General features: G+C 40.7%; 1 protein-coding gene across 2 annotated transcripts in view; it reads left to right on the top strand.

Moving 5' to 3' along the window:
- Positions 1-777: 777 nt before the first annotated feature.
- EMB (embigin) overlaps positions 778-11,612 on the top strand; it is a 59,345-nt gene continuing 48,510 nt past the window's right edge. Inside the window, exon 1 of one of the 2 annotated variants that reach the window (XM_011939332.1) lies at positions 778-1,141. In XM_011939332.1, the coding sequence (XP_011794722.1) occupies positions 1,027-1,141 (115 nt within the window). In that variant the 5' untranslated portion in view covers positions 778-1,026. The remainder of the gene's footprint in view (positions 1,142-11,612) is intronic. The other variant, XM_011939333.1, reaches the window with a different exon arrangement.

Below are 11,612 nucleotides of genomic sequence, written 5' to 3'. Positions count from 1 at the left end.
TTCAAAAAATACAGGGAGAGGAAACAAAGCTCGTGAAAAATCTATAAAATATCTTTCAATGTGTTATAACATCCCAGAGAGAAATCAAATCAATGTGTTTCAATGTTATAGATTTCTCCTTCCCTCCTGGATAAAGCACTAATTAGTTGTTTTATTCAATTTGGTTAGAGCACTGAAAATTTCAAACTACAGCCTTGTGGGTGAGAGATAGCATTATCTTAAACAGTGTTCAGATTTAACAAAGGTCAACGTCTTGTGCAGTTTATCTAGTATCTACTCTAAGTAGCTTTTGCTTCTTGAGCTCTAGGTGGCTCCTCAGAAGCTGTTAGGCTTAACAAACAAAAATAAAGTAAAATCAGACACGGTATGGGGCCTTGGGACTCTGAAACCTTCATCCAGAGAAAACCAGTTAAGCCTTCAGAGGCTAGAAGAGAAGGTGTGTGTGATTGGTAGGCAAAGCAAAGAAAGATTAGTACAAGTTGTCTGGCAGCTGGATAGAACCTTTACACCTGCGCAAAAACAAGCCTCCCTCATAAGAAAGTCCAAAGATGTCCAGGGTCGGGGAGGAGAAAAGTCTTCTATACTCTCATCTCTCCCATCAAAGGAAATTAGTGAAACCTGCCTCAGGTGAAGTGCAAAGGCCAGTTTGCAGGGAGAGTTTCAACCTCTCCCCAGCAGATGGGCTAGACATAACCTGCCCAAGCTCTCTCCCAACCTGGACCTGCTAGACAGGAGAGGGCGGAGGCCAGAGAGGCTGCAGCCGGGAAGTAGCACCGCACATCCGGGAACGCCAGCAGCCGGCTGAGGGCTGCATAATTGGTGGAGGGCCGGGCGCGGTGAGAGCGCCTCGTGGGAATAGGGCAAGGCGGCCGGGCCCCTCCCTTTCCGCCTTTTCTTCAGCGCCCTGCCGGCGGCACTGACTGCGGGCGGCGGGCCACCGGCGAGTGTGCGCAGGGACTCCGGACACCCGCGGCAGCAAGCTGAGGGCGCAGTCTCCACGAGGACCGAGGCGGACCCTCCGGCTCCATGCGCGCCCTCCCCGGCCTGTTGGCGGCCAGGGCGCCTACGCCCCGGTTGCTCCTCCTCCTTCAGTGCTTTCTCGCCCCCGCGCGCCCAAGCTCGGCGGACGGCAGTGCCCTAGGTGTGATGGGTACAGGGGCCAGGGTAGGGAGGGCGGAGGGCGCGCAGGAAGGGGAGCGCGAGGCTTGGGTCCCTGCGGGCAGAGGGCATAGCCGGCGCGCCGGGCAAGGGTGGCGGGGAGAGGCGCCGGGATGCTGGTAAGGGTGGGTGGCGATTGGCGGCGGCGGCGGCCTCCCATTGGCTACGTTTGTATCACCTAAGCTGAATTCTGGAACTGGGGCGGCTCGGGCTCCTGCGCTCTTCGGGGCGAGTCTTGAACAAACAGCGCCCCGCAATTCGGGGGCGTAGGTAATGGGGGAGAGTCTGGTTTTTCCTAGGAAGAGGGCAGTGGGGTGTGTAGGTGGATGCAGGGACCAGCTAGCGACTTGGCTTGTGCAAATGTGGAATGAATTTTGAAAGCCACATTTTCCCAAGGCCTAATACGTTTTCTTGATTCCAGAGTAAGGCTCCCCCTTACCTTCTTCCCTCCTCTTGGCAGGTGGGTTGGCTTTGAGGATTTTTTTTTTTTTTTTTTTGAGACAGTTTTGCTCTTGTTGCCCAGGCTGGAGTGCAGTGGCGTGATCTCGACTCACCGCAACCTCCGCCTCCCGGGTTCAAGCGATTCTCCTCTCTCAGCCTCCAGAGTAGCTGTGATTACAGGCATGCGCCACCACGCCAGACTAATTTTATATTTTTAGTAGAGACAGGGTTTCTCCACATTGGTCAGTCTGGTCTCAAACTCACACCCTCAGGTGATCCGCCCGCTTCGGCCTCCCAAAGTGCTGGGATTACAGGCGTGAGCCACCTCACCTTGCCGAGGATGTTTTTTTTTTAGAGTCGAGAGGGGGAAAAACTTCATAACCAACCAGCCAACCAAAGAGCCACAACTTACAGTATAACGTGTGTGTATCTTCATTTTACACCGTGGTCTTTGAAAACAAAATGTGTGTGTGCGTGTGTGTGTGATTGTTGCTTGTTGTTTTATTGTTTAAGATACTTTGACAGAGGGATTACGTGCAAAACATTACCAAAGCCAACATGAAAGTTGCCATTTTACCTTCACCTGTTTATAATTACTTTTCATGTTAAAAGGATTCCATCCAACCTATTGCAGGTTTCTGTGTCATTAATGTTAGCAGCCAGTAAGGGTAATAAAACACCACCACCTCTCAAGCTACTCTCAAGGTAAATATTGGCCACCAGTAACTAAAATTGGGACATTATTCTGCAAGAAGTTTTCAAACTCTCATGGGAATTTATTTTCGTGGGCTTGTAATATGTGGAATTTTTGTAATACACCATAGAGAAAGAAGGATAATCAAAAGGTAAGACTATTAATTTTTATAAATGCCTTTTAAAAGGTCTCGTTAACAACTTGGACAGAACATCTTGGGTTGCTCCAGTTCTAAATTTCCTTGTGCCACATCTCTTTTCCATCATATCACTTATTGTCCAGGCCTGTAATTCCAGCACTTTTGAGTGCTGAGGTGGGAGGATGGCTGGAATCCAGGAGTTCAAGACCACCTTGGGCAACATAGCAAGGTCCCTTTTTTATTAAAAACAACTTTTTAAAGTGCGGTTGTGGTGATGTACACTTGTAGTCCCAGGTACTTGGGACGCCAGGGCAGAAAGATTGCTTCAGCCCAAAGTTTGAGGCTGCAGTGAGCTATCATGGTGATGGTGCCACTAAGCTCCAGCCTGGGTGACAGTGCAAAACTGTCTCAAACAAAAAAAAAAAAAAAAAGAAAAAAAGAAAGAAAGTAAAAGAAACAGAATTGTCCAGGACATTTTTTCCCCCTTCTGGGTATCTCCAATTCTTCTATCCCTGGTTCACCTCAGAGTATTGCAGTTCTGAGAACTAGTGCATTCTGGATTCATTGTAGAACTTTGATTCTCTACTTGACTGTATGTCAGAAACACCAGAGAGCTTGAAAAATTCTGATACCTGGATCTTTCCCTATAAAACTCTGGTTCATTTGGCTTGGGATTCAGTGTGGGCATTAAGAATTTTTATCAGCTCCCTGTGTAGCTTTAAATGTGATTTTAAGCTGGTTAAAAACTACAGCTTTAAAATGATAATGGTCTAGAGAGTGCACTGTTAGGTAAATACTTATTCCATAGGCATCAGGGTTAAGTTGATATGCAGAGAATATCTCTAAAGAGAGAGAGAAAAAAGGAAACAAATGAAAGTGGAATAAATGAAGGTGTAAATCAATAAGATGAATGGGGGGAGAGGATGTCCCTCTATGTATATGGTATAAGTTCTGTCCTTTTAGCTCCACTTAAGCTAAAATTGTGGAATAATGTACAAGACAAAAGTTATGATGTTAGCATCGAATTTAAGCCAGAATTAAAAATTGTCAGGCACTTTCAGCTTGTTTTCTAGATTCTATATTGATCTCTGTGAAATTTAGTTTTCTCTTTGCCAAAGGATATTGTGAGGTTTACTGGATATTTTTTACCTAGATGTATAGACATACTTGGACATAGGTTTTCTGTTAACCTAAGACTTTGAGTCAAATTTTAATAATAAGAATAGTTATATATATATATAGCCCTATGAGTTAGCATTTTTTTAGTTCCAGCTGAAAAAAAAAAAAAAAAAAGAATTGTCCAGGATGTTTTTCTCCCTTCTGGGTATCCCCAATTCTTCTATCCCTGATTCACCTTTCAAAATTCATCTGAGAGTATCGCAGTTCTGAGAACCTCTGCACTCCTGGGGAGTTCTCACTCTGTCACTCAGGCTGGAGGGCAGAGGCACATTCACAGCTCACTGCAGCCTTGACCTTCTGGGCTCAAGATGAAGAAATTGGGGCTTAGATTAAGTAATTGCCCAAATACGCATACTTAGTTAAGCAGTAGAGCAGGAAGTTGGGCGTTGGTCCATCCAGTGCCCGTTTTCTTAAACACAGTGCTTAAGCACAATATCCAATTGTCTCTCTGAGCTAATTGGAAATGTCTATGAAAGTTCAGAGCTACTGACAGCATAGCCTGTGCATCTAAATGTTTGACTTACACTGAATGACATGCTGACACAGTTTGAGTCCTAGAATAAAATTAGGTACAGAGACTCTTTTAAGGTTTTTTGATTAAATGAGACATATAATATATCTTTGTAAAGGATACATCAGTGGGAGTATTTAAATATCATTATTATTACTATTACGTGGCACAAATTGGAGAAATGGGTCATGTTTATCTTTTGAAAAATGTTTGCAGTGGAATCATTTTAAATGATCCTTTTAACTTCCAGAGGACATGGCTTTTACATTCCCTTTGTGAACCCCCTTCCCTACTAACCCCTCACCCCAAACACAGCAGCTTTCTAGTAATAAATATTTTTGAAGCAGATATTATTCAAGCACCCACATATGTCTGACATTGTTAGTCCATATCTCAGTAGAACATGCTAGCAGTTTCTACCTTTAAGGACATTTAAAGGGGTTCCCACTGGACAAATCTGGGACAAATTGAGCATCAAATAAATAATAATATTAGTGAATTGCAACCCATTTAATAATATGGGAATTCATGAGTACTGACTGATGTAGATTAAAAAATGAGTCAGTGAAAAGTTTGATGGGGCACAAAGTATTGAAGATTCAAAGTAACTCTTCAGAATGTGCTTATTAATATCAAGGGAAAAAGAGTAACTTTATGGTGGAGAAGCTTGGCAGACAGCACTTTGATCAAATGATCAAAGACTAAAATCTGTTTAAAGGGAACAGGTTAGCCATAAGCCTACCTTTATGTATTTATTCATTCATTGATTTAATTTTTGAGACAGGGTCTCACTCTGTCACTCAGGCTGGAGTACCAAGGCACACTCATGGCTCACTACAGCCTTGACTTCTGGGCTCAAGGGATCCTCCCACTTCAGCCTCCCACATGGCTGGGACTGCAGGCATATGCCACCACACCAGGCTAATTGTTGTATTTTTTGTAGAGATGGGTTTCACTATGTTGCCTAGGCTGTCTTGAACTCCTAAGCTCAAGCAATCTTCCTGCCTCGGCCTCCCAAAGTGTTGGGATTATAGGCGAGAGCTACGTGCCCAGCCTAAGCCTACCTTTAATAGTGATGTTTCTGATGCATGAACATTTTTACCCTAAATTTATCATCACAAAAAAATTATACGTTTAAAACATTTGTTAAGAATTAGGACAACTGACTCTTCCTCATCTTCTGTCACCCTCATTCTCTTCCCTCTTCCCTCTCATCTTTCCCTCGATAGGTCCTATAGTTATTTGATGGGGAAGAGCAAGGAGACATCCTTACTAAGTGGATGGAGCCCAAGGGGCCCAGATCAGGATATCTGAGGCTGACCCTGGTAAGGATGGCATCCAGGCAGGAGGGCAGCCTGGTGTGGAGTGTTAGGGCCTGAGCACAGTGAATGGGTGCTTCTGCAGCAGGCAGCTTGACACAGGGTCCCAGAGTTGATTTAACAAGGCTTTTGTGCAGGAGCAGCAGATGGGTGATATTGGATCCCAAACAAAATGTGGAGGAAAGCATGTAGGAGGGTCAGACCAGCGATGGAGGTTGGAGCCTGAGTGGGTAAGGAAGACATCTCTGTGGGGCAGGTGTGGCAGTGGCAATGAGAGTTTAGTAATATACAGGGTGATTGATCAAATAATTAAATCTAGGAACGATAATAGGATCTAGGTTTTTCACTAGAGAAGAATGAAATAAAGATAGGGAAAAAGTAGAATGAACCCTGTGGTGTTGGATTGCAGTTGACAGTATCCCTGTGAACCCATGACATTAAATCCCTGTCTCTTTACCTATGTCTATATAGGTATATAGATTTAAACAAGTATATGTGTAAATATATGTATGATGAATACATATGCATGTCATATACATATATGTGTATGATATACATTATAAGTTGTATGTGTGTGTATACGAATGTGTGCACATGTATTCTTAGCAGTGATTTCCAGTAGTGATGAGTATACTTAGCCCCCAGATCTTGGATTCTAAATACCATTCTTTGCTAATAGTAACCAAGGCTTCTTGGAGAAATGGCTGATTTCAGGCCTTTAGTGGGAAAGTAGCAGATAAGCCTAGAACATCTTGAGCCAGAAAGCAGTGGAGTGCTCAAAGGATAATGAGTCATGTCAAGATACAGGAGCCAACATGAAGGGGTTCCTACTGGACAAATCTGGGACAAAATTGAGCATCAAAATAAATAATAATATTAGTGGATTATAACCCATCTAATAATATGAGGATTCATGAGTACCAACTACTGCAAATTAAAAAATGAATCAATGAAAAATTTGATGGGGTACAAAGTACTAAAGATTCAAAGTAGCTCTTCAGAATATGCTTATTAATGTCAAGGGGAAAAGATACAGAAGCTTGGCAGACAGCACTTTAATCAAACGATCAAAGACCAAAAAATGGTGTGCCATCTGAGACGATCTGGTAAGAAGAGCACAGCATCACTTCTATGATGTTCCTGCCAAATGTGCCTGCCTCAAATATAATCATGTTTCAGTGGAACTGTCTTGGAATTTTAATAAGTGCCAAGGTTATGAAAGTCAGAAGAGACTGTCGCAGTTCCAGAGTGAAGCCACATTAGAGAGAAGTGACAGCCAATGACAATGTTTGATTCTGAGCTGAAACCTTTTGCTACCAAGTGCATTATAGGGACTTTTTTTTGAAATTTAGATGGGGTATAGGGACAAGATGGTGCTTCATATATATTCATTTCTTGATTTTAATGGCTATATTGGGATGGTATGGGAAATGTCCTTTGTAGGAAATAGATGGTAATGTTTTAGTGGGGCATGAAACATCAGGTCAGAAACTTACTCTCACATGGTTCAGAGGAGAAAATGTTCTGTTCTTGAAATGTTTCTGCTAATTTGAGATTGTTTGAAAAGAAACAAAAAGAATTAGTTTACCTGAGAAAGATTCAGTTTACATAGGCATTAAACTAAAACAATAGTTGAGAAATCTGTTAATGTTTTTAGGTATCATTTTCCAAAGGTATATATGCCCTCCAACAGAAACAAATCACATGTGTTGAGGCTATTTGTCCTAGAATGTAATCTTTTGACATTAACTTTATACAGCTGGTCTCACATATTGCACAATATAAGGTGAATGTTAGAAATTAACAACTTATGACATATATGCTGATGTAGGAGAACAAACCTCACAACACTTTGCTAAAAATGAACTCTATTCCTGATAAAAATTGCCACTATTTAAACATAGACTATCTCAAATAATGTTAGAATAGAAATAATGAATGTTGCCTTTAAAGAGTTGTTATTCTTTTCTTTGAAAATAGCATTTTCCTGGCATTTTTGAAGTTATTGAGGTTATCGTACTAATGTGTCTCTAATCCCAAACCAGAAGCTTTTAATAGCCTTACAATTATATACTTCTGAGAAACTGAAAGGGAATTTAGATACTTCGTTTGATTGATCTTGAAGCCCAAAGTGCTTTTCTAACTTAGCCAATAGCAGTAAGATAGCTAATAACTATAACTGTTTTCCTGGTTTGCATTTCAGCGTCCATCCAGCATGTGGTTTTCCTTCATAAAAAGTCCTCAAAATAGACCCCTGTCAGGAGGGTAGGGTGTTCTTGGGAGGGAATGGTGGCAAAAAGTGTTCATACTTTAAAATGTCTGCACCTAAACTATGCAGAACAGGAATTTAGGGCCACAGGGCCATTGGAAGATTATTAAGATTCATCACATTGAAGAATCAGGGTTGCCAATGTACCTGTTCAAAATCAAGGTTTTTCAACTTTGGTACTATTGGCATTTTCCGTTGGGTAATTCTTTGTCCTGGCAAGCTGTTATCCTAAAATGTTTAGCAGCATCCCTGGCCTCTACATATGTGGTGAGTTAATTGTACACCCCAAAGAGATATGCTTAATCCCTGATCTTTGGTACCTGTGAAAGTGACCTTATTTGGGAGTAGAGTCTTTGCAGATGTAATGAACTAAAATAAGGTCATACTGAATTAGAGTAAGCCCTAAACCTAATGACTGTGGTCTTTATAAAAGAAAGGAAAGGGAGATTTGTACAGAGATATACACAGAGGGAAGATGATCATGTGAAGACAGAGGCAGATGTTGGACTAATGCAGCTACCACCAGTCAAGGAATGCCAAGGTTGCCAGCAACTCCCAGATGCTAGGCAGAGGCAAGGAAGGATTCTTCACTAGAGAGTTCAGAGAATGAAGGCCCTGCCAACACCTTGATTTCAGACTCTTGGCCTCCAGAACTGTGAAAGAATATACTTCTGTTGTTTTTGCCACCAAATTTGTAGTCATTTGTTATGACACCTAATTTGTGGTAACTTGATGTGGAAACTAATGTAACCTACTAAATAAATGTAGTAATCTTCCCCCAATTGTGACAAGCACAATGCTTTCAGACATTGCCAAATGTCTCCTGTGGAGCAAAACTACCCTCAGTTGAAAGCCACTGAAAAAAATCCCATCTCTTACCGAATAGACTAACGATGGAAACATTTAACAAATCTACAGTCTTTAGAAAGAATAGAAATCTTAGTTATTAACTTTTGGGGTTTATTTTTTAATAAGTTTTTATTTGGCATAAGTTTTACTGATAAAGTATCTTAGTGACCCATGTAGAGGTGATTTGAAACGTGAGAATTTTTACATTGCCCTTTGAAATGTATGTTATTGCCAAAATTATATATTTTTTAAAAAGATCAGTTTATTTCCATTCCTATACCATCTGGTTTTTAAAATAGTTTTACAAGACTGGTGAAAGTGTACGTTGTACTTGTCAGTAGGCCTTAAAAAAAAAAAAGCTTGTCTGTAAAGGCTTCTTGTCTAATAGTTTCCATACTATGCAGAAAATATCAAGAGTTCTCTATGTGGAGTATTGTCTGTCCCTGACTTAGAAAGTCTGACTTATAAATGTCCCCATCAGGATTAGTGTGTGTGTGTATATGTGTGTGTGTATATATATGTGTGTGTGTATATATATATGTGTGTGTGTGTGTGTGTGTGTGTATATATTTTTTTTTTTTTGGAGATGGAGTCTCACTCTGTCATCCAGGCTGGAGTACAGTGGTGTGATCTCAGCTCACTACAGCCTCCGACTGCTGGGTTCAAACAATTCTCCTACCTCAGCCTCCCGAGTAGCTGGGACCACAGGCGCATGCCACCATGCCTGTCTAATTTTTTATATTTTTAGTAGAGACGGGGTTTCACCATGCTGGCCAGGCTGGTCTCGAACTCCTGACCTCGTGCTCTGCCCGCCTCAGCCTCCCAAAGTGCTGAGATTACAAGCATGAGTCACCACACCCAGCCCCGATAACTAGAATTTTTTGACAAGCTTTTTTTTTTCCCCCCCTTGTTTTTCTTTTTTGGATGAATCTCTCTGGAGTATAATTTCCAGGACTCAGATATGCCTTATTTCCTTTCTCCTCCTTCTGCTGCGTTTATGGACAGGGGATAGGGCACTGTGTGCCTAAAACCCATAATTCTCCATGTGTTGTGTGTAATCAGTATTTTACTTAGTAATTAGGTATTTTTAAGCTAACGTTTAACCGTGTCATGGCTTAAGTGGCGTTTACAATTTGGCATGGGATCACATGGTTATATATAATATTGCTTCCATGAGGAAATATATTCTTATTTCCAAATCTCCATTTTATGAATAAGATATAATATTCATTCCTATCAGTGTTTCTGTAATTGAGTTGCACATTTATAATGCTGTATATTGGAATGTTAAAATTAAGCTTTATTAAGTACTGCATGTTGATAGCAATCAGTATAGAGGCGAGAAAGGTAAAGAGAAAGAATAATAAACTTATTTTAATAGTAGTTGCTTGTTACACTTTTTTCTTAATTCAGTTCAGACCCTTCCAAGATTTTAACATATAATAAAGGGATTTGGGGGGCTTTAGAGAGAATGTTTATTCTTAATCAGAGATGTAGTTGCATTTATTTACTGATTTAAAAAAGCAAATCTTAAGACCCAATACAGTTTTCTAGTGTTAATTATTTTTCTTCCCAACTTCAATTAAATGAAGCCCTCAAAATGAAATATGTGAAAATGTTACCTTAATACCTTTAAGTAGAATTATAGCATGTTTATTTCACTTGAAAGTCTTAGTAGAACAAATTATAAGCCCTTCTAGCAACACACATTTTAAAATATAATATGTGAAAAACTAAGTAGAGACCATTTTGCTATTTCACAGAAAATTATAACAGGTGAAAATTAAGATGTTACTCAATTCTTTGATGCAGTAGTCTCATGCCTCATCTGCCCTGCAAAGGGAGAAAAAAGTCTTTTGACTTCTTGAGCAAATATTTGATGTTACTCTTTCATGTTGATATTTTTGTCTCTACCTGTAAAAGAATGCTATATGGAAATTTTCCAGCAATGATTAAGAAAGGGTGAGTCTGATAACTGAGAAATGCATGTTATGATCTTGGCATCATTGCTCATATTTATACAACTTTTCTGATCCTCATTTTTTTCCCCTATCAGGTGAGGTTTACAGTGGAGACATATTTTCAAAGCACTGAGCTGGGCATACTGCGTTTGGAAACCCTAAGTAACAAGTCAGTGACAGAATTTGAATTAAGACCCCAGATTCCTTCCTCTCCATTTTATACTTCTTTTTGTGACTCAGCCTAATCCTTTTAGGGAAGTATTCAAACCACATCTGCCTGAGTCTCCTGCCAAATTTCCTTTAAACCCCAGTGTTCACTGAATCAGCCTCCTGCCAGCTGTCCTCCAACTAAAAGCAATAAGGTTTACATTCTCACTTTTTTGGTTAAAAAATATCTTGCCTAAACAAAGAACTTCTTTTACTGTCCTAATACCTTCTGTAGGCTGCCCTGCTTTTCCACTTAAGGCATTTCTGTATATTGCCTCTTTAAGGGACTTTTCCTAAGGCAAAAACCACACAGCAGTAATACATGTTCTTTTGCACTTGGGGCGTTTTCAGTGGAACCTGAAGCTTGATCAAGATTAATGCTTTAAAGGGAATATGAAGTTAAGGTACTGGTGGTGTTTGGTTTATGGATGTCTGATTGTATTTTTAATATGTGAGCCTTCAATTGGAAATGGCCTCAACAGCTTGTATATTCCAGAAATACCCAGACTTCCCTACCTCTGGAAACTTGATGTTTCCTTCCTTTCCGATTCCTTCAACTGTCATCAGCTTAGATTCTGCCAAAGCCAAACTTCGACTCATTTTCTCTCCTTGTTCTAACACAGGTCCCTGTTGAGCCCATCCATGACAAGTCCTAGTGATCAGTAAGGGAGAGTAGCCCCAGCATTGGAGCTCATCTCCCTGGAATTATCTTCACCCTCCTTCCACCACCAGGCTCAGGCTTCACACTCTAGCCCATGTGCCAATTTGTATAAAATATACTGACTAGTTTTGGTGTATACTATGCATTAATGGGTGCTGCTCTGAAATTTTAATGACTCTCAATCTCAAATTGTGGGCCTAACCCCTGCTATTATCCATATAGCC

This window comes from Colobus angolensis, unplaced genomic scaffold (genome assembly GCF_000951035.1).
Source record: "Colobus angolensis palliatus isolate OR3802 unplaced genomic scaffold, Cang.pa_1.0 Scaffold180, whole genome shotgun sequence".
Classification (NCBI taxonomy): domain Eukaryota; kingdom Metazoa; phylum Chordata; class Mammalia; order Primates; family Cercopithecidae; genus Colobus; species Colobus angolensis.
This window is presented reverse-complemented; position numbering and strand designations above follow the sequence as displayed.